At 33.7% G+C, this 24454-nt stretch overlaps 1 protein-coding gene across 3 annotated transcripts in view; it reads right to left on the bottom strand.

Moving 5' to 3' along the window:
• Katnal1 (katanin catalytic subunit A1 like 1) overlaps positions 1 to 24454 on the bottom strand; it is an 82381-nt gene that overhangs the window by 45317 nt on the left and 12610 nt on the right. For all 3 annotated transcript variants that reach the window (XM_076872356.1, XM_076872355.1, XM_076872358.1), the window contains 3 exons: positions 21022 to 21197; positions 19167 to 19327; positions 884 to 1049 (listed from right to left, as the gene is read on the bottom strand). In XM_076872356.1, coding sequence (XP_076728471.1) covers positions 884 to 1049; positions 19167 to 19327; positions 21022 to 21183 — 489 coding nt within the window. In that variant the 5' untranslated portion in view covers positions 21184 to 21197. The remainder of the gene's footprint in view (positions 1 to 883; positions 1050 to 19166; positions 19328 to 21021; positions 21198 to 24454) is intronic.

The raw sequence follows: 24454 nt of genomic DNA, 5'->3' as shown, positions 1-24454 counted from the left end.
GAGTGAGGGTTGGACTTCAATCCCTACTTTTATTCTCTAAAATGCAAACTAAGGTTAGCTGAACAAAAATGAGAAACAAAGAAAGAAACAAAGATGATACTCAACATACATATTTTCAAGATCCATTTGTATGGCTTTTAATAATGGGGGGAAACCAGCTCAATTTCTTAGCAGGAAATAATTTATTGGTATCATCATTAATTCCAAAAAGGACCTGAGATGGATTCACCTACTGTTTATGAAAATTTATTTCAATAAATCACAAACAGCCAAAAAATATAATCCATTTTCAGTATCTTCATAAGGTAGAGAGGTACAATATGTCTTTGACTCTCTCTTGAGTAGAGATACCCAGAAAACACCAGTTTTATTCTGTCAGTCTCAATATTCCTAATGCCTAGGAAGCTGGTCTATTTTGACTCCAATGGAAGTTTTCTCATTAAAGAAAACAAGTCTTATTGCACTTTACAATTTCGGCTAAATAATTTTTTTTTTTATTTTTAGCAGTAGTAAATCATATCCCTCATCTCATTCTGTGAATCTACTTTCTTATAAATCTTTCTCCTACAACTATGTTTTCATTTATTATTCATTTTCATTCCAAATATTTGTTAAAATACTGTTTTTAAAGTGTCCAAAGGATTTGAAATACTGCTACAAAGTATCTGTTTTACTAAATACTTGTATGGTGTCCATGTTTGCTCTCTGAGGTCTTTTACACTGCAGCATGGCCTTCAAAATATAAAGATCACTCAGGTTTTGAATCAGACTCTTCTTTTAACTCTTTCACATTAAAACCATGGACCCTGAAAAGCCAATAAAAACCGTAATACCACCAAAGTCATGGGTTTCAAGTGAGTGAATTACAAAGAGACAGTCTTGCCTTGTCATCTCTCCCTCTTGCTCTACAATCCTTGTCCCTACTTGTAGGTTTCTCACTCTTTGATATGGGATGTGCTCGGCCTACAGGTCCCCGGGCTCCTACTCCTGCCATTTCTTTCCTCAGAGGTCTTACTTCTCGATTGGGACGCCTGATTTGAGGTGGAGCTCTGACAAAAAAAAATAAAAGTAAAAAATAAAAATTAATCAAGGACAAAAGTATTTTAATACTACCTTAGTAAATAAAACTGTTAAATCAAGAAAGCCCAAAATCTCGTATTTCCAACTCATGACCATGACTACTAGGCTGATTTTCAATTTTTATTTTTTAAAGCACATTGTTTGATAGAATTATTACATACATATAAATGATACATAAGGTAGCACTTTGCCAAAAGTAGCTATTAATCACCAATAGAGGGCAACACAGACTACCCCCTGTAATAAATAATAGCATAATGGAAGACCAATTACTTTACTCATTGCTATCCTAAACCAATAATAGGTAACTTTTTAAAAAGCATTAAAAAGCTATTCTTTAAGAGTTCAAAATAACTATTTGCATAGTTTACAAATTTTTTTTTAACAACCAAGATGTTTTTCTCTGCTTCTGTACTGAAAAATTCAACATTTCACTCATCAAATTACAAATGACAGGACTTAACAATGAAATTTTCTTATAAACAAAGTAATCTCTTTGTAAAAATATTATTCATGCTTTAAAGTGTCCAAAATCACAGGATCATTTAAGTTATACTGCCTCCAAATGTGATTAAGAATCATGATAAACACATGTGTGTGCACACAGAATAGCATATTTTGTTTCTTGCAATGTGAAACTTGTCTCCTTTACACGTAAAGATCTGAGGTTTCTCAGCCAGTATTTAGTAATCTCTGTATCTTGGGTGAGGGACCTTTATCATTTTGTGTCTAATCTTAGTTCTTCTCCTTGACTAGTCTCTTCAGTATTCCTTCCTTGTTTCTCTTGATGGCTGTGCTCATGTAGCACTTCAGATCCCTTCTAGGTGTTGCTTATTCGTTCCTGTACCATACCTATTATTCCTTTCTCACCCTCATGCTTTTAATTCACCTAACTCATCAGTGAGTTTAATTCCTAGTGTCAATAAAACTGACGTAGTAAATAACTGTACAAATCCAACAAGATAGAAAAATGGATGAAAAGTTGTAAAGGTGGTAAACTTAGTGCAAAACACTTTGGTGCAAAAAAGTTAAAAAAGGGCCAATGTGTTGCCAGTCTAAATATAATATATTCAGACTGTTGGAATTATACTACAACCTAAAACTGCAAAGATAAAAATGGATGGTGAAATTATAGATACAATTAGGTTACCATAACGTGACATCTTACTCCCTGGGGTTCAGTCCAGTTAAATATTTATTGAATGCCTATTAGGTAGAAAATAGCCTATAAGAAATGAAAATAAATAAGCAATCTTGTAAAAAAAAAAAAATCACTGGAAAGGAACTAGAAAATAATGCATATTAAAATGGATATAAGGCACTTTGAAACTTAAAGTATTATTACATCATTGGTTCTTAGGACATTATTAAAAGTCTTTTCAGCATTCTGTCAATAAAATAAAAATGCAATTAGACTGATAAAGAATTCAAGACTAATAATGATAAACTGCTCTATTTCCAGTACTTCAATGCAACCACTGGGGCTTTTTTTTTTTTTTTTTTTTTTGGTTGTTTGTTTTTAACCTACTTTTTTTTCTATTGTGAAGAGGTAGAAAGTAGGAGTACAACTTTGCTTTTATTTATATATGTGTGTGCATAACATCTTTCCTGAATCATATTCATGAGTACAACCAAAGTCAGTATTATGAGACCAACAATCTCAACCAACCAGGACACATGTCAAGTTTGCCCTTTTGTTAGCAGCTATGCCTACTATTTAAACATCTGTCACTGTCTGTGGTCCTGCTTTGTAGACTCAACAGCCAGCCAGCCAAAAGCCTCTCTGCTCACCAACAGCAAGGCCAGCCCTTACAGCCACACAGCACAATGCTCTGCAGCTGCTGGGTCTGCCTGTTAGGCCTCACTGCTTAGGGTCAATCTTGAGACAGTCCTTCCACCTTAGCTTATGCTTTCCCCCCTGCAACTTGTTATTTAATAGTCATGTAGGAGCTCTACCACAGACCATTCTGTGTACACATCTTGCTCAGGAAGGCTATGTAGCAGAATTATTTCAAATTATTTCAAATTATTTCAGAGCTGGCACATAGGCTGCCAAGTATTTGCTGTTGCTGACCTTGTCCTGCCACTCAATATTCTGATAGGCTCATAAATGGTCTGAATGAATCTGCTCAAGTAGCCAGATGTTCCATTTGTGTCAAGTCCCATGTCTCACAGGAAGTGTGCCTGTGCTTTGGAAGTCTTCAGTTCCATTTCATTGCAGTTTGATATTACATTTGTAACAGACTCTGACAACTTCCCAAAGGACATCCTTGATTCTGTTCTGTACTTCTTTGTCCATTAGCGCATCACTGCACAATGTCATGCTTCACTTTAAGGACTCAGTGACAGCTTCCAGGCTGTGTAAACAATAAAACTCTCAAGGCTTCTTTTGCTAAGTATCTCTTTAGAAAGACACTTTATTAGGGTTACACAGCATCACTGACCTCTGTCCTAATGGTAAAAAGACTGACACTATACTAGCCTACAACATTTCAAATACAGAGAATAACTGATCTAATAACTATTTAGATCTACTGATGAAGACAAAAATGTCCACTCTGTGGTCACTCCTCCTACTTGTGATCTCCCTATAGGAATAAGAAATACACCATATTCTCTCTTGTGCGCATGTGCCTGATTTCCTCTGAAATACAGTATTTCATTTTTCTCATCAATGTCATACATGTTTTTATCAATATTGCTTGTAATAAACACCTGAAAATAATCCAAATATCCATTATCAGAATAGGTAAATTACATATTCATAATAGGTCACACTAGACAAGTGAACATAATTATAGCTACTCAAATAATGACAGATGAATCTCACAACCATAATGTTGAGTGAAAAAACAAGTTCAAAGCACACAGACAATAAGAGTCCAAGCAAAATAAGTTATGGCTTGATGATACCAACATATGTAGTCAAAATATAAAGTGAGATTAAGGGAAAGATAAGACTCTAAATTCAGAACAGTAGTTGATATCCCTCTCTGAAATAGAGGGAAGGCAACAGATGTGGAGAAGCACACATGACTTCAAAGGTCATACCGTAAAGTTCTTTACCTTAAATTTAATGGTAGGTACATCATAATGTATTACCTTGTGATTCTTTATATCTTACATAATTGTGATTTTTCTACTCAGAAGTTAATAAAATATTAAATATGAATTATAACACTAGTTAAATATTTGAGTACCTAAGGAATGAAACTGTAGGGTTGCTATAAGTTTTAGCATACACAGGCAAATAAGGGCTCAGATTATACATCTAAAAAACTAAACCTCCTGGATCTGAACCTGGCAAATCTCCATAAAATATCAGGCAACAGAAATAGGATTGTCCGTTTGGTAGATATTCCATGAAGTCTAAGGAAGAGAGACCTCTTCCAAGGGGCCTTGCATCCCATACCATGCTAAGAAACAGGGTCTGCTCTACTATTACAACTTTCTCCAAGGCACAAAGGTTCCTTCCTTCTTAGAGCTACTGAGCATTCCACTTACCCTTTCTGTTTGGTGATGATTTTAAACTCCTTGGTTACATCTATTTGTCCATCATTGTTAGAATACTGGCATTTGAGTAAATAATTTGGAACAGGAGGATTTTTGTCCAGGAATTTTAATTCACATTACTTAAAGCTAACTTTTAGAAAAGAAAGACAATCTTTCTTTGCTATTACGTTAATCTATGTAACTTTGGAATTAAATAAAAAGGAAAACACAACTCTTCCCATAGGTAATACAAAGATAAGAAACATAAATTTGAAGTACTTCATACAGACATTTTCACTAAAGGATTCAGAGTCAAAACATGAGACTTCTGAATATAAGATAAATTACTTAATGAAAAACAAGCAAAGAGAAAAAAGTTTAAACCTGTGATCTGAAATTAATCAGTGATTATTATAAACTCAGATATCTATTCATCAGATATATAACTTGTTTTTTCAAATTAGAAAATATTTATTGTGTATCTAATAATACAGAAACTATGCTAGATGTTATGATTGTCCTAAAATACTGCAAACATACAATGAAACAGAATGCTAACCTGAAATCAGCAGATTTAGAATCCTAAAACCTGAGTACCTTTTTACTCCCAGGTCTACTAATTACTAAATATATGTATGTGCATATCAATATCTACAAGGTTCACATTCTTCCTCTGTAAATGGGATGATGATAATAATATATTATAAACTTTTTAACTTTACTTTTCATTTGAGTACAACCTACATATAGTAAAATGAACAACTATTAAGAATACAACTCAAAAAGTTGTACATATAACTACCAATTGGTCAAAAACAACAAGCATTTCCTAGTATTCCAGAAAGCTCTCTTAAGGCTTTCTCTTAGTCAGTATAAGCCCCTATAAATGCAACTACTATTCTGACTTCAACATTATAGATTAATTTTGCCTATTCTTCAGTTTCATATAAATGGAATCCTACAGTACATTTTCTGTGTCTGCTTACTTTCTTTCAGCATTACCTGAAAATTCCATCCATGTTGTTGCATTCATTGCTGTGTAGTATTCTACCACATAAATCTACTAGTTTATCTATTCCATTGAGGATTTTTTTTTCAGTTATAATTAAGGCTGCTATGAATATGAGCATTGTGTCCATATAATGCAGACTTAATTCTTCGAGGTATACACTAAGCAGTGAAGCTGCTGAGTCATAAGTATATTAAAGATTAGTTTTATTAAGTAGAGTCTTCCAAAGTGGTAACACTGCCAGTTTTCCCATTTTAGTCATTTGGGTGGGGATGTAGTGGCATCTCATCGTGAGCTGCCTTTCTGAAAGGACTACGGATATTAAGCATCTTTTCATCTGCTTTCAGCCTTGTATATATATTTTTTATTTTGTAAAATGGCTGTTCCAGTCTTTTGTCCATGCTTTCAAAATCATATTCTTTTTTTACTAATTTACCGATTATTGTTAAGACAATCATTTGTGTATTACAATTACCTTCCTCAGTATGTGGTTCACCTTTTGACACGTTTTCATGGTATCTTTCAATAATTACTTAAGTCTACCTTATCAATATTTTATCTTAATTCTTTTAATAAATCTTTGCCTACCCCAAAATTATGATGATACCCTCCCATGTTTTATTCTAGGACTTTATTGTATTATTTCCTATATTTTAAGTACTGATCTTTTTATCAAGTTAATGTTTCTTATAAGGTGTAAGATGGGGGAGGCTGTAGGAAGATTTTCCCCAAAAATGGGTATTTTAATTAACCCAGAAGCATTCACTGACAAAACCCACCTTTCCCTACTGAACTGCAGTGGTGCCTTCTTTGCAAATCAAGTGACTTCACCAAATTCAATCTTTAGTGATAAATCCTGGTTCTAAAAAGCATTTAAGAAATGTTTAACTGTTTGCTATCGGAAAATTAAAAAAATATCATGCTGAAGTCTGTTTAGAACATTATTTATTAATTCTTTCAACAAATATCTGAACTCTTGCCAAATGCAAAGCACCCTGCTACACTACATAAAAGACTGCATTAGGTTAACTCTTCCCTCATCATCTCAAGCAAATCAATCATATTCAGGAATATAATAAGTACTACAATTCATATTATACATATAGAGCACAATTTTTCATATCTCTGGTTGTACACAAAGTAGATGCTGTCACATATAACAAATTAGAATAAAAAATAATTTTAAAAAATCATCATACTATAGTGATCATTCATAGCAACTCAATTCACAATAGTTGAGCTATGGAACCAACCTGGGTGCCCTTCAATAGATGAGTGGATAAAGAAAGTGGTACATACATGCACACAATGGAATATTACTCAGCCATAAAAAGAATGAAATTATGGCATTTGCAAGTAAATGGATGACACTAGAAGCTATCATGCTAAGTGAAATAAACCAATCTCAAAAAAACAAAGGCTGAATGTTCTCTCAGATATGGGGATGCTGACTCACAATAGGTAGAGGTGGGGAGTGGGATGGGGAGTGGAGGTTCACTGGATTGGACAGAGGGGAACAGGGGAAGGGAGCGGGGATGGCAATGGGAAAGACAGTAGAATGAATCAGACATAGTCTTCTTGTGCTGATACATGAATACACAACCAGTGTAACTCCACATCACATACACCCACAGAATGGGAAGTTATATTTCATATATGTATGATATGTCAAAATATATTCTGTCATATATAACTAAAAAAATAATAATAAAAAAGACTTTAAAAAAAGAAATATATTAAGTACTGTAGGCAATGCTCTTTTTAGTTTTTTATATCTTCCGTAAGCGTATATTTTGTGCTAATGATACTCATTAGAGGCTTACTTTGATTTAAGATATTCAACTTATTAAAGTTAAAAATACAAAAATTCAGTTTTTCCTTAAATCTTTTGATTGAACTACAAATTTTTTTCCTATATACAAGACAAAAAGACCTTAGAAGTCACTTTTAATAGATTTTGAATATCTGATCCAATTTACAAACCTAGTCAACAAAATGCCACCAAAATTTTTTACTTACCTACATTCGTAAATTTATTTCCTCTTTAGTTCTTTCACTCTTTATTTAATGAAGAATAATTTACATATAAATATATTTATTCATCTTTTGATAAATTAAATTTATAAATAATCTTTAATTTTTCCTAAAGTTCTAAGAAGGTCCTTTGCATAAATTTTTATGTAAAAAAAAATCACAAATCAAAAATCATTACATACTATATTTAATGTGGAATTGCATACATAGACTCTTATTAACCATATTCTTAAGTATTTTAGGTATGTAAAAATAATAAACATGGGACTATGCACATCTCTCTTGATAGAAAAACATTATTACAACTAATCTTACTAGTCTTGATTCTTAGTCTATTCTTATTTTAAATCTTCTTGGAGTTAAGAGATATTTACCAACTTCAGAAAATACTCATTATGGAAGTTAACCAGGGTACAATTAAACAGAAATTGCAGCAGGTATGAGAATGGGAGGTGCAGGCATAAACCTCACACCAAATATTATATGATCCCATTTAAAATGATGGGGGTTGCCCTCTCCCCAATTCTTTAATCAGAGGGTGGAATTTTGCTACTGCCACGCAGGTTAACTACTTGCTTGCATCTTCTTGCTTCTCTTTTGCTCTAAAGATAGGCCTTTATCTTTTCCATTTAATCCTAAAGAACAATGAACTTGGAAAAGCTAAGATTAATTTATTTTTGCCTAACTAGGTCTTAAAATTAGATAGACAATAATATTCTTTCAGATTATTAAGACTACACAAACTTTACAAATAATATCAATTGAATTTGCCTATCTCACAGGTCTTTGTCCAGCTTCTAGTCAACTTCTGAGGTTATTCTACTAATTTGTAAAACAAGGGGATACCACATCATCTCAGCAAATTTGAGATAAGTTAGCAAAATATCTACTTATTTTAGAATTACACTGGATATCCTTTTTCTGTCCACAAACAAATCCTACAACTAAACAAAGCCTTGCTAAAGAGCTTTCCATTATACCAAAAATCATTTAAAAAAAATAAAAATAAACTATAGACTAAGACTCTCAAGAATTTATGACAAGGGCTGGGACTCAGTGGCAGAACACTTGCCTAGCATGAGTGAGGCATTGGGTTCAATCCTTAGCACCACATAAAGATAAACAAATAAAATAAAGGCATTCTATCTATCTACAACTACAAAAAAAGAAATTTAAAAAAAAATTTATGATGGAACTACAAAAATAACTTATAGTGAGCCAGGCGCACACCTATAATCCCAGCTCAGGTGGCTGAGGTAAGCAGGAGGGTTGTGAGTTCAAAGCCAGCCTCAGCAAAAGCAAGGCACTAAGCAATGCAGTGAGATCCTATCTCTAAATAAAATACAAAACAGGGCAGGGGTTCTGGCTCAGTGGTCAAGTGCCCCTGAGTTCAATCCCCAGTACCCAAAGAAAACAACAACCCTTATAATGACAATAAAAATAAGCTGAAAAATCTGCCCACAATAAAATGTACAGAAATGGTGGATAAAATGTATTGTTTTATGTGCAAAGCTGATCTTACCAGAAGGCAAGAGATCAAACAAAAAAGAAAGAGAAAACTGTGAGATGATGACACAGCAGTCCTTTAGGGGAGTGGGACCTGGGCTTAAGTTTTAATGACAGAAAAGTGAGACCTAAGACAGGGCCTTCAGCCCATGCAAATCACAGAAATTGAACTAAAACTACAACATAAAGTCAGGACCCTCCAAGGGCAATAACCACAATGAAAGGGTAGAATTTAAAACACAGAAAAAGTAAGAATTCTGTCTGGGTCTATGTTTTCTAATATAGAGTAAAGCAACATCTCGCCTAGAAATATTAGCCAAGGGCCTGTCTGCATCTAATTTGGGGTTCAACTTTATACCACTTAAGCAAAGTAGTTTACCTAAAAGTGATCTTGAGCAGGTGATGTCTTTAAGGCACCTGGCTGAAACAAATATACCTTTTCAGGAGTGATGCCTCCAAACCAACCACACAGTTGGGAAAACTAATTAAAACCTTGCTGAAGGGCTGGGGGTGTGGCTCAAGCTGTAGTGCGCTCGCCTGGCATGCCTGTGGCCCGGGTTGGATCCTCAGCACCACATACAAACAAAGATGTTGTGTCCGCCAAATACTAAAAAATAAATATTAAAAAATTCTCTCTCTCTCCCCCCCCTTAAAAAAAAAACTTGCTGAAGAGACATTTCCCAATTTTAACACAAACAAGAGTCATCAGAAATAATAAAAAGCAAAATAAAACTGCCAACTGTCAGTTATAGACAACAAAATAAGTATGTTTAAAATGATGAAAAGCATTAAAAAGGAATTTTAAACAAAGAAAATAGAAATCTTAAGTAGCATAAATAAAAATAAATCCATAGAAAGATAATTTGCAGTGAAACTGCTTAGTGCCAGAAAATAGTCTTAAAAACAATGAAAAAGAAAAATTAGACATGAGCAAAAATCAACTATATTGATAATATAAGCCAGAAGACTAAATAATACTACTACTAATATTACCTTCAAAACAAATAACTACCAACCTAGTTACCTATACTGAAAGTGCATTTAAGAGTGACAATATTAACTATTTTGAAAATAAAATAGTTTACATTTATAGAGACCGTTGCTATAAGAACTACTAAATATACTTCAGCAAAGATGAAACTGAATCCAGAAAAAGTAAAGTGCAAGGAATGGAAAACAAAACAATTGGTAAAAATGGATAAATCTAAATAAGCATTTTATTCACTCGTTCTTTCAACAAATAGTTACTGAATGCCTACACTGTGCCAGACACTGTTCTTGATGCTGGGGATAGAGCAGTGGGCAAATCTAAGGCCCCAACTTTTTATGTCTTACAATCAATAAACACATACAATTTACTATCAGATAGCAGTAAGTGCTATGCAGAAATATAATGCAGAATAAGGAACAGAGCAGTGACGAGTGAAAGGGTAAATATTTTAAACAGAGTGGTCAAGATAAGACTCTGGGTGAAATGTGAACAATCGCATGGGATGGGCGCGTGTAATGAAACCTGCAAACCTTTCCTGACACATCCTATGTGCCAGGCTGTTCCTTTATACTTCACTTGCATTAAATCATTTAATTCTCACATTAGCCCTGTGAGGTAACTGTCATAACTGATCCCAATTGACAGAGCAGGAAAATGAGGAAGAGGCTGAAAGGCTCATCCTCACGGACACTAAGTGGCAGAGCTAGAGTGACAACCCTTGTAGCTGGTTAATTATCAGGCTCTGTGCAAAGGAAACAGCTTTCCTAGAACATGAGCTCCTGCAGGCAAAGCCCTTCCTCCCACCTCTCTCTATATCCATGATGCCCCCACGTAAGAAATGCCAGGGTTAGGCTGAACTGGACACAGAAAGAATGAAAAAAGGAGGAATTACAGAGGTCACATTCAGAAAAGGGGAAAGCAAATAATGTAATGCCACAGAAACCAAGAAGGAGAAGAAATGGTAAACACTAAATGTTACAAAGGTGAAAAGGAGTTAAGTTCTAAGAAAAGGCATTCCATTACTGAATTAGGAAGTTATTCAGTATCTTCAAGAGTCAGTCCCTGTGCTGCAATAACTGAAGATCCACGATTTCTAGTAACTAAGGGGGAAAGGAAATAGATGTAGACTCTACAGTGTATAGCAATTTGCCAAAGGAACAAAAGGGGAAATGACAGTGGCTAAAGTGCAGCAAGGCAAAGATTTTTCCAAGAACAATGTAAAAATAATGTGTTATGGCTTCATTCTGACTTACCACTATCTTGTTCCCACTCCTTAGTTTATCTCTAATGATTACAATTTCTATCTTTCAGTTGCCTTTTCTGTAACATAAAAAAAAGATAGAAATACCAAGTTTTTAGGTACTCGTTGTAATAAATACTTAGAATTCCAAAACATAAATTTCAAATGAGTGACTACTGAGTTCTATACCATAAGAAAAATGCTCCCTAGAGTGTACTTACATAAAAGAAATACTCTAAAAATAAAATAAAAAGGCCAAATTGAATGTCCTCCCACCCTAGGACACTTCCAATTACAATTCAGACCCTGTTCCCTCTGTGCTCACCCTCAGATGGTCTTGTTTGCTTTTGCCTTCCTCAGTGAAATGATCACAAAAGAACTTGCACAAGCTGTCACCTCCATATCTGCCCACAACTCTGCACCAACTGCCTGCCCTGCTGTGACTGAGCCAGCTGCTCTCGCGCTCCCTCTACATGTGCACTAGATCCACCTCGTCTACTCAAAGACTGCTTCTGAAGTTGTACATTTTGCCCACGTATCATTTATTTTCCCCTCTGTACCACAGCATATAAAAATTCTGTTATTCCCCTCCTCTCTAAATAATAAAACTTGACTCCTATCTTTCCCCAACCACCACTCAATTTCTTTCTCTCTTCAGCAAGACTCACTAAAAGAATTTGTCTTCAGTTCCTCTCTTCCCACTCTCTAGACACCTCCGTTATTTTCTACCACTCTACCAAACTATGCTCTGAAGATGATCACCAGTGAGCTCCTGCTGCTAAATCCCATCCAATCTCTGTCCTTATCCTCTTTGACTTACATGCAGCATTTGATAAAGTAACCTGAGACTTTAAACATTTAGTTTCTTCTTCTAAAATATACGGTGTTAACAATATTGCCTATTGTACAGGATGGTTGTGAAAATTAAATAAGAAATAAGCCATGAAAGAGTTTATTAGCAGAATAAGAACAATTAATGTTAATTATTATTCTGGTTAGACAACCCTGTTACCTATATTCTACTCAAGTTAAAAACAGAGTCCATCCCATAATTTAGAATCAGAATTTTAGAAAATAATATGACTCCAGAATGTTAAGAAAATTACTATAACTTCAACCTACGAACAGTATTAGACAAATAACCTAATCCATCACATAAAGATTGACATTAGGGCTGGGGATGTGGCTCAGCGGTAGAGCACTTGCCTAGCGTGTGCAAAACCCTGGGTTCGATCCTCAGCACCACATAAAAATAAAGGTATTGTGTCCAACTACAACTAAAAAAAAAAAGATTGACCTTAAAATTTCTACCTCAGCCTTAGTTGCTGTTGATTCCTAAATACTACTAATTCCAATCTCTCTCAAAGTCTGGTTCTCATTTCTAATTCCTATTCAACAGCTTGGTCTAAATTTAATTATCTGTTCCAATTTTTCTCCACTTCGCTATATCTTATTAATGTTCAAATCCAGTCCATTCTACCTCAGCAATGGCTCTCACAGCCATCTACAAGATGAAATGCTAAAAAGGGCAGAAACCATGTCTTTCTTGCTCCCACTATATGTGGACAGGATCTCCTGGCACAGTACTTATAAGACATCAAGCTTTCTAAGATGCTTATTTTCTCTTATCAGTTTCTCAAGGTCAAGGGCTATAGGCTTTTTATTTGCTGCACCTTCAGGGCCAAAGACAATGTCTAGCATATGATGATATTTATGAAATACATGTTGGATAGGTCAATGATACAGTTGTTTTCTTCCTAAGACTTCAAAAGAGTTTTACAAAGCAATCTCATTATGATATACACTTTACAAAGGGAAAAGCACTTCATAGAAAAGTGAACTTGCAGGATGCCTCCAATAATTAAATTGATACAAAGACTTGCTCTCCAATCTTCTAATCCCAGGAAAATAACTAAGTCTGAACCTAGGTAAAATACTTGTACAGATGAGATGGTAGTTTGCTCTCTACCAGTACCTGACTTTGGGCTTAACTGATCTTTTCACTGCAGACTGGGTTTTTAAATGCCACAAGTTACTTAATCTATTCGGGTACCCAAAGAAACATAAGACAACAACTTTAATACCAAGTCAGTAAGAACTTCTTCTTTGCTGAAATTCTCTAGAATAACACAGATTTGTTTAAAAAAAAAAAAAAAAAGAAAAGAAAGAAAACAAATCAATCTTCTCATATGTATGTACACAGAAACATATCATACTATAACTTCCCTGGGACTGATGATACAACATCAGAAGGTCTACTTGACTTTTAGTCAACTGATACAAAATAAGCCAAATGATTAATTTCAGCTTGTACACTATTCTCACTCCCACCTCTCCCAAAAATATATACTTTTTTAAAAAAATTACCACATGGAAAAGTAAATTGTAACAGCCCTTATGGAGAATTCTATGAGGGCTCCTCAAAACATTAAAAATAAAACTACCATTGGGGCTGGGGATGCGGCTCAAGCGGTAGCGCTCTCGCCTGGCATGCATGCAGCCCAGGTTCGATCCTCAGCATCACATATAAACAAAGATGTTGTGTCCGCCAAAAACTAAAAAATAAATATTAAAATTCTCTCTCATCTCTCTCTCTCTTAAATAAATAAAACTACCATATAGCAATCCCACTTCTGAATATACATTCAAAGAAACAATCTAAATATCTGTCAACAGGTGAATGAAATAGCATTGAGTTTTTAAAAATAAGGAAATCCTGATATTTGCAATAACATGGATGAATCTGGAGGACATGCTAAGGAAAAACTAAATAAGCTACAGAAAGACAAATCCTGCTTGATTACTTATATATGGACTCTAAAATAGTCAAAACTCATAGAAACAGTAGAATGGTGGTTACCAGAAGCTGAAGGGGAAAGGGAAATTTTGTGAGGCTATAACAGAATACCTGAGTTTGGATAATTCATAAAGAACAGATTTATTTCTTATAGTTCTAAAAGCTGGGAAGTCTAAGATTAAGGGGCTCACATGTGACAAGGGCCTCCCTGCTTCATCATTTCATGGATGGAAGGTAAAAGGGCAAGACAGCACTAGAGAGCAAGAGGGGCCTTCTATAACAAGCCCATTCCCAGGATAACAATATTTATTAGGCAAGTCCTCATGGCCTAATCACATCTTAAAGGTCCCATTTCTCAATGTTGTGGCACTGGGGATCAAGTTTCCAACACATGAGCTTTGAGGGCACATTCAAACTACAGCAAGAACGATGTTGGTCAAGAAGTGCAAAGTTTCAGTTGTACAAGGTAAGTTCTAGAGATCTAACACACAGCAAAGTAACTATCATTAACAATACTGTATCATATATTTGGAATTTACTAAGCTTGTAGATTTTAAGTGTTCTCACCACAAAAAGAAAAAGGTGATAAATATGCTAACTAGCTTAATTGTGGTGACTATTTCACAAAGTATACGTATATCAAATCATTAAGTTTTACATCTTAACTATATACAATTTTTATTGTCAATTATATTTCAATAAAGCTGGAAAAAAGAATTACCTACCACATTTATTTTTATTTTTATACTGAACAAAGGTAATTAATTGAATATATGCTATTTCAAATACTATTCTAAAAAAGAAAAGTCATGGCCTCATGTTTTAGATCTCATTAGGACAGATCATCTCATTAAAGAGAACGTACTTAACAAACCTACATGCAAAATATCATGAAAATCATTTCATTAATACAATAAACTCTTTAACTTAGGACATTAAGAACGATCTGGAGGCCTCCTCTCTTTTGGAGTTTAATTCTGATACTGCTATTACTTCCTTTCATGAACCTACTTTTTACAGTTCCATTTCTTCAAATTTAAGGCAATGAATCTATTTTAAAAGATTGCTTTGATTTATCCAAGCAGCTGCTGGTGATTTAAAACACGATCATGATTAAATTCAGCAGACCCATGACACAGACACACAATGCAGCAAAACCACTTGTGAAAAACCGTAGTATAATATCACCCTGGTATGCAGCCACAAGGAAGGAGAAATTTTGTTAGAGGTCAATGAACTAAAAAGGATGGAACCAAAAACAGGGCTACCACATTATTGGTTAAAGCCAAACACATAAGCTGCATACCTGAAATGCTTTGTGTAAAATTAAGGTGAAAGTAAATGATATTTTCCTATTCTCACAGTTACCAGGGCGAGGGAGTTTTAAACTTCATAGAGTGGATACCAAGTTAAGATCTGGGTTCAAATCCTAACTCTACCAATTTCTTGTTCAGATGACTTTGGAAAAATAATAAACTTGATAAGCTTCAATTTTCTCAGCTGAAACTTGGGTTCACAATAATAAATTACCAATGATAATACAGGTTCACAAAATAACAATATTTACTTTATGGGATTGCTGGAAGTTTAAATAAAATAATGCTTATAAAACATACAGTACATGATCTATAACTATAAACTATCCTTTCCTGAAAATGATCACCAACTTCATGAGGCTTGTACATTAAAAAATATCCTCTGGGAGGGAAAGGGAGAGAGAAGGGAAATTGCATGTAAATGGAAGGAGACCCTCAGGGGTATACAAAATTACATACAAGAGGAAGTGAGGGGAAAGGAGGAAAAATATAAGGGGGAGAAATGAATTACAGTAGAGGGGGTAGAGAGAGTAGAGGGGAGGGGAGGGGGGAGGGGGGATAGTAGAGGATAGGAAAGGCAGCAGAATACAACAGACACCAGAATGGCAATATGTAAATCAATGGTTGTGCAACTGATGTGATTCTGCAATCTGTATATGGGGTAAAAATGGGAGCTCATATCCCACTTGAATCAAAGTGTGAAATATGATATATCAAGAACTATGTAATGTTTTGAACAACCTACAATAAAAATTAATTTAAAAAAAAAATATCCTCTCTGCCAGAATTATTCAAAGTGTTTCAGAAAATTAAGGATTTATGTAAAATTTGCAGGAAGAAAATAAAATTACTTGAGGAATTTTATGAATGAGGCTGTCGTTTTTTTGTTGTTCTCTTGTTATTTATCTGAAAAAAAATTATAGTTCTTTATTTCAGAATTGATCATTAATTTTATTTAACATTACATGCTAATTACTGTCTTAAACATTACAGTATTTTATTTAATTCCATGAGATGGATATCCTCATTTTACACACAATGAAAATTTAGAGAAGGTAAATATCTAAGGTTATAAAGCAAGGAGGTGTCAGAAGTAGAACTCAAACTTGGATCACACGGACTTATGTGTCTTTTCCCTCTTTCCCATAATTCACTCTCCCCAGGTAAAAAAATTTATTACATATGTCTTACCTGACCTGAAGAAGAACAAAGTTTGTAAAAGGAGAGAAATATTATACAATTCTAACCTCCCATAACTTTAAACCTTAAACTTAAATTTTAATATTTGCTTATTTTATCAGCCCTTGTACACATTCTAAGCCACAAACCAGCATATTTTTTTGTTAACATTTGCTTTACATTTATGTCACTATAACATTGTTGATGACAGACTTGTTGCTTTGCTATGTAAAGATTTTATTCATTAAGTTCGAAAATATTATTATTACTCAAAGTATTATTCAAAGTATTAAACATAATCCAACTCTAGTAAAACTTCCTAGAGTTGACAGATGTTTTCTTATTGTCACTGATATATGTAAAAATCGGATCCCCCCCACAGCCCAGGTAACACAGTCTTAGATTTGCTTTTTTGATCCACAGAGGAAAAACATACATGCACATAAGCTTTTTAAAATTTGGAGAAAGGAGATTTGAAGAAATACATTCTGATCCATTCATCTTTCCTCGTGAAAAAGGATTAAGGCTGGGGCTCAGTGGCAGAACACTTGCCTCAAACGAACGAGACACTGGGTTTGATTCTCAGTACCACATAAAAATAAACACATAAAATAAAGGCATGCTGTCCATCTACAACTACAAAAAAAAAAAGGATTAAAAACCAAGTACAAAAATAAATCAGATCTGAGTATGGGCAGGGAAGGAAGGACAAAAGAACAGGATGCAACCATCCCAGTGTTGCTCTAATGAGGAGTTTCTGGGTTAGTATTCATCAATGGGAAACGTTATCCGTAAATTTTATTCCGTTTAAGCCATGAATATCAGAGTTTTTATCTGTTGGCACTGTTTCTTTAAATGAATCATGGTGCTCTAGCAATTCAGAACATGTATTCTTTTTTTTTTTTTTTTTTTTGAAGAGAGAGAATTTTTAATATTTATTTTTTAGTTTTGGGCAGACAAAACATCTTTGTTTGTATGTGGTGCTGAGGATCGAACCCGGGTCGCACGCATGCCCCGCAAGCGTGCTACTGCTAGAGCCACATCCCCAGCCCAGAACATGTATTCCTATATTTAGATTTATCGTCAGCTTTTAGTTTTAAACTAGAAATCAATTTCAGAATTAACGACTTCTAAGGGGAAAAAAGTTATTTTATTATACACATATACAGAAATTGTTTCAAGTTCTGAAAGATCACAATGCCATTATTTTTTTTTCCAGTATTCACTTTGGAACTTCCAAGGTAACAATTCTCTAACCCCTGAGACAGTTTTTGACTTTTGAGGGATCAGAATCCCCATAATGCAAAACACCTGATGATTACAATGGAGGAAAAAAATCTACACTTGTCCTTAAAAAGTAATCTTCTTCTAGTGGTTTTACCATGGGAGTCACAAAATTATCTGTAACTCAGTGGAAAAAATCCTGAAAAAAATAAATTAACTACTTTTCACAGTCCCTTTGAATGTTTTTAGAAAACTTCCAGAGATCAATGAAACAGATCATCATAGCTACTGACCAAAGGAAAATTTATTTTCTATGTAGCAACACTCTGGCCACAATACCACTTCACAATAAAGCCCACAGAAAGTCAAAAGGCATAAACTAAGATTCTGGTCTAACCTAACATACAAGTCAGGGTATCTCAGGCCTCAATTTCCTCAATTGTAAAATTAAGGGAGTTATTCATTCAACCTTGGTTGAATTCCTACCATATGCCAAATCCTATGTTAGTAACAGAAATTTGTTACTTGGCTTTTGTTTTATGTAAATAAAACCATGATCATTGCCTTTGCAAAGCTCCTTAATCATGTGAAGAGGAAAATAAATGCAACATGATAACTACTCTGAACAAACTTTTATGCTATGCAGACTAAAAGGATTGCAGAGGAAAGCAGTCAGTTGAGCAGAGACTTGAAGAATAAATATGAATTGCTGAGTTAGAGATGGGGATTATGGATATTCCTTAAAGAACGAACACACTGGGTCTAGACAAGAAAACAAAGAGTAAGAAAGAGACTTATATAGATCATGCACAGACTGGTTTTCAGAGAAAACTGGTAGGAGATAAGCGCTTTATACAACACATTGAGAAATTTGATAGTAAAAGTCCTTCTACTCTAAGAACCTGGAAATTGTGGGCCCAACAAGATGAATTCAATTCTCCACCATTTCATTTGAAGTAGTGAGTCTCTTTAAGCAACAACAAACAAAAAAAACTATCCAAGTTTCTAAATTTTGATGCTAATATTATGCAACCTAAAAAAACCTCTTTTAACTGACAAATTTTAGGACACCTGTTATTACTACCATTTTAGTAAAGTATTCCAAAAGCAAAATATATAACAAGGGATTTGTGCTTTTTATCAAATACAAACTTTAAAACAATAAGGTGTAAAAATTATAAGCAAATATTAAATTTATATTCCTCTAAAAATGCTCTCTCATACTTTGTTCAAGTAAAGCTTCACTATGAATATCAATTATATAAAAGTTCCTTAAGAGATATGAAGTCTAAATTTACCTGTGTTCTGCAGGAACAGGAGGCGGCCAAACAGCAGGATCTCTAAATGGTTCATCTTGACAAGACACAGGGAAATCTGGGGGCCTGTCAATTTTAAAACTTTCTAAAGTGCTGACAATACTTTTAACTTGTTCATATTCTTCCAACAATTCCTGCCGGACCTTAAAATAAAATTAAAAAAAAAAAAAAAGAAAGAAAGAAAGCCTTTATGCTAGAAAACTATCTAAAGTTTATATAGATTGTAAATAATTAATTGCAAGTTTTTAAAATGTCATTCAAGGTATGCAAAAATGAATCACTAGAAAATATCACAACAACTACTTTAAACAAACAAAAAAAAAACTATTCAGAGTAATATACAGAGAAAGGCAGAGATTGATTTGAAAAAAGACAAAGTTACATACCTTTTCATATGGAAAGTAATTATTTATTTACCATAATGAAACTTTCTTTGTACTAGACTATGATGATCATTAATACAATTTAAAACAAGCAATGTAAATTAGTCACAAGTTAACCATTCCCCAAAATCTGTTATGCTAATCCTTTTAGTATATTTGTAAACAGAATCCAAAAACTTGTCAGCCAAAATTTTCAGAATTTCCTGAGCCCAATATCAGTATGATATGCCTGCCATGAGTTTCTGAAAGTGTGAAGCACTGTAATATTATAAATTACTCAAATCTGATTCTTTCAGCCTAAATTCTTTCGTTTATTTTAACTCAAGATTCCCCCTACATTTAAAAAACGTAACTGAGCACCTATTGTGGAAATTATTGTTTTCAAAATCTGAACCCACTTTGATTTTCAAAATAAACAGTTAAAGATTAAAAATTATTATAAATTCATCTTAACAATTCTACTGTTTTTAACCAGAAAGCACATGTTACTGTAAAGCATAACATAAGACATTTTCCTTTGTCTTTAGCTTGAACAACATAATGAAAAGACTATATAAAGAAGTTACAGAACCAAAGAAAAATCTAATCTAGGTGAAATTCAACTGCTAACATATGCAATTACATAATATGCTATGCTAAGAGAAATGAGCCTTCAGAACCTAATGGAAAGAAACAACAGAAACATCTGAACAGAAATGGCCACTAACACACACAAACCATTCTGCCTGGGGTAGTACAAAGAACAGAACTAAAATTTTCAGCCAAAGTTAAAGCAACCATGGTGTTCTCATTCAACATAATCCAGTAACACTTAAGTTTACCCTCGAAATTTCCCCTCAAAATTTAGCAGAACACTAATTTTTGACTAGTGGGAAAAAAACACATCAGACATACTTGAAAGGCATTAGCACATGAAATGGAAACTTCAAAGAAAGCTTGACTTTGTACTTTTAATTTTAAAAGGATTTTAAGTCTTAACAATAATTGGAAAACTTATAATTCAAGTTTTTATTATATAATCAAGTTGTATAGTCAAGAGACTGCAAATATATTAATGTTTTTATTAGATTACTGATTCATTTGGATTTTTAAGAAGCCTTTCAAGAAAAAAAAAAAAAGTTTAACAAACTATGTCAAAACTACTTGTAAAAATGAAAACAGAAAGGGCAAGTAGAAATACATTACTTCAAAAATGTGTAGTCAGGCAACACTCATGAAAATTGAAAAAGTTAAAAACAGATTGAAGTTAAATATCTTCAAAATATACCTCATAAAATACATCATCAAAAACAGATAAACTATTAACTAGATAAGACATCAGAAAGAGTACTTTGAAATGTATTCAGACAAATAAGAACTACTTACAAAATCTCAAACTAATTTTCCAACTCTCATCTCTCAAATATAATAAACCACTGCACCATAATTCATCAAATGCCTTAACGGAATCTTACCTGATGCCATTTGCCTTTGATGGCTGGGTCTCTGACTGACTGGCAATGTCTCTGAATCTGTTGTATCACCCCCTGGTAATACACCATTGATGAGTCGTAATTTCCAAGAAGTGCATATTCTCTTCCTTTCTTTGCATTGTCACAAATCTCAGCCAAATTCATCTTATTTCAGAGACCTAAACGTAAAATGTGATGACTTTTTAAATGTTTTTAGCACTGACTTTAAAATGTTTTTTAAGGAAATGGGAAGACACTGGGAAGTAATATTGACCAAAGTATATTTTGTACATGTGAATATATAACAAGAAATCCCAATACTATATGTTACTATAATGCTCCAATAAAAAATTTCAAAAGAAAATTTTTTATTTTATCATTCTTTAAAATATCTGCTTGAAACTACCTTGAAAGTCAAAATAGTTATCTTTCATTCTTTGAGGTTACCTGAAATCATCTTATAATACTGAACAAAATTTCCAATTTGGGAAGTACAAAGGAGATAACAAAGAACACCCAAGGAAACAGGAGGGAAAGAACTTGCACAGCTCTACACTATCGAATTATCTGAAGGCACATGAATTGGACACTAGTTTTCCTTGCTCGTTTATAATCATCATAAACTACAATAATAGTAAAAATGACTTTGCTTTGCTTTATTCAATTTGTTCTTTACAACATAGAAATAAACATATGAATGTCACATACATATATGAATATGTTACAGTTTCCACTGATGTCAGTTAAAACTACAGAAAATTGGTTTCCACTGAGACTTTTTGGACTCAAGAGGCAGTATGTCATACATACAGAACACATCTGAAAAACAATCTATGCTATCATGCATTTAATTAGCCCATACAACTTAAATCTAAACAAAAAACAATTGAATTAAACTGTGAACCCTTTCTGCATCTCAACTTGTAATCTCTTATAATCTTGTATTTCTCTATAGCTTTTGGCGGTCCAAATGACCATCATTAATCTTTCTTTTCTATAAGATGGTAGGAAGAATACCTTCTAAATCTCTGGTTTCCACCAAAGCTCTTGAGCCCAGTAATTCTGGCTTTTCTCCAGGCTTCCCAAAAGACTCCTAGAATCATCTATGGCTTCTATGAAAAAATACTTTCTTCCCCAATACCACAAGAATAGAAGTCCAAAGACACAGAAGATGATATCCTGGGCAAGAATCCAAATTGCACTTCTCTTATTTCCTGGAACAGTAAACCAATGAGTCTACCCAGTAGAGAACATCAAAATGTTTCTCTATGGCCGACTTTGGTTTGGGTAACTTGACTTCTCCTGACTCTGAATATTTTATGTATTCTTAAGGGGCTCAAAAAATTCTTCTGCAAAATTAACCATAACAAGTTCTAAGTGTTTCAATTGACCAGTACATTCTTAAAAGCAGTTACTTGCTTTCTGTATTTTAAAATACTATTTGCCCCTTATTCAAGTATAAGTTCCTTGAAGGCAGCATTATTTTACTTGGGAATTATACTTGAGTAAACAACACACTACTTTTATGCAGTAGGAAATTTCAATGTTCCAGTGGATTTAGCCACAGAACACAAGACAATCATGGAAAACCTCTTGTCCAACTTTAGAACATTAACACAAAACACTGAGGTTTCATTATAGTGGCTAAACTGCAATTAATCAGTTCAGTGGAAACAAAGCAGCACCATATATTATTTTCTTCTAAAGTCACTGGGAGACAAAATTAATTAGCATTATTTCTGCTAATAAGTGCAAGTATACAACCATATAGGATTAAAAAAAAATCTTGATGTAAAGAAAGGGTGAGCAAATATTTTCTATAAAGGTCTAGACTGTAAATATTCAAGGTTTTGAGGACTCACAAGCAAAACAGAAGACATTATGTAAGTACTTAAATAAGAAGACAAAAATTGCCATATTTTCAAGGATGAAATTTGAAATATTATAATACTAATAACAAAGCACAACTTTATGTAGGTCAGGTCTCCTAATAAGAAGCATAGAACTCTTTCTAGGGTTAATAATTCACTTAGAATTCAAAGTTAGTGTTTCCTAGCATTGAAATCACTCACAAATACTCCTGTGTTATTAGTGCTGATCTTTAATAAGATTTTACATATTTCAACTTGGAAAATATCGTTTTTCAAAAAGTACTACTTATGCACTGCCACATATTGATATCAAATCACAAGCATATGATTTCCATTCAGCATGTTTATTGTTTGGAAGGCATTTAAAGAATTTATTTTTCTCTTGGTATTTACCTTTTAGCATATCAGTACACTGCAAATTAAGCACTTCCAATAAAGGTTAAGCAGAAAAGTACCTCTACTGTACACCCAAATGAATTTTGTAATAAGGAAATTTCCTTGCAATTCCATCAGAGTCTGAAAAATTCAGCTAAAACTAGCTTGAGCTCTGGTAAACATATCTACAATAACGCTGGGTGGGAATGGAGACCTCGCTTCTTAGTTTTAAATTTTGACAGCATGGAAAGATACACAAAACAGCTTGATATTACTTGTAATTCAAACATTAGTTAGCATTGAAATAACTTTACTATGGTATTAACTTCAATAAGCACTGTTCTGTCTTGTAATTTTAGGTTGAATTCATTAAGAAACACTATCAAGTCCACAGCAAACACTGATTTCTAAAGCCATTCAGTGTTCCATTATAGTAATTGACAGCAGTTCCTCTCATTCAGAAAAAAAATTTAATCTCAGCCCTAAGCTTAAAAGTTCACAATAAACCTTATTGTTAAGCCACCAAAATGCTGGAGGTAAGTGAGAATACTCCGTTTCTAACAAAAATTCATGGAACTGACAATTAAGACAGACCACAAGAGTAAATGCTAAAACTGGTCGTTTATCATACAGAGACTCAAATATTCTCTACAAAATACCTAAGAAATACACAAAAAATAACCATAAACTTTAAATATCTTACATTTCAGCAGTTCATAAAATTTTCCACCTGAGCTTATTTCTGTTCCACCCAAATTTTTACCACCATCAGTTCTAACATATCTTAGCAGATTCCACTTGAGGTAAAATGGAATTAGTGTTTTAACCTTTTGAAAATATTCTTGTCTGTAAGACATTTTTCCACCACACATCCATTAAGACTTCAAACTCAGCATTGACTTCTTAAATAAACAACAACTGAGCAGTACTGGTAACATCTACCAACTCATCAAGAGCCAAGGAAAACCACTCAAAATCATTTGCCTTGTTTTTTAATTGATTAATGATGTCCCCAACTCTTCCAGCAACTGTTCATGCCAAAAGGCTAATAGTTTTAAACAAGTTTATTTTCTCCAGACACAATTCTGTGCCTGCTGCAATCCAACATAATCTAGTTAATCCATCATTGGTAAATGACTTCCTTACTTAACAAATGAGCCACTTGGAAATTCACTCTGGGTGCTGCCCCC

The sequence above is a fragment of the Callospermophilus lateralis genome, chromosome 12 (genome assembly GCF_048772815.1).
Source record: "Callospermophilus lateralis isolate mCalLat2 chromosome 12, mCalLat2.hap1, whole genome shotgun sequence".
Taxonomy (NCBI): domain Eukaryota; kingdom Metazoa; phylum Chordata; class Mammalia; order Rodentia; family Sciuridae; genus Callospermophilus; species Callospermophilus lateralis.
The sequence above is the reverse complement of the archived record's forward strand: the minus strand, read 5'-3'. Positions and strand labels throughout refer to the sequence as shown.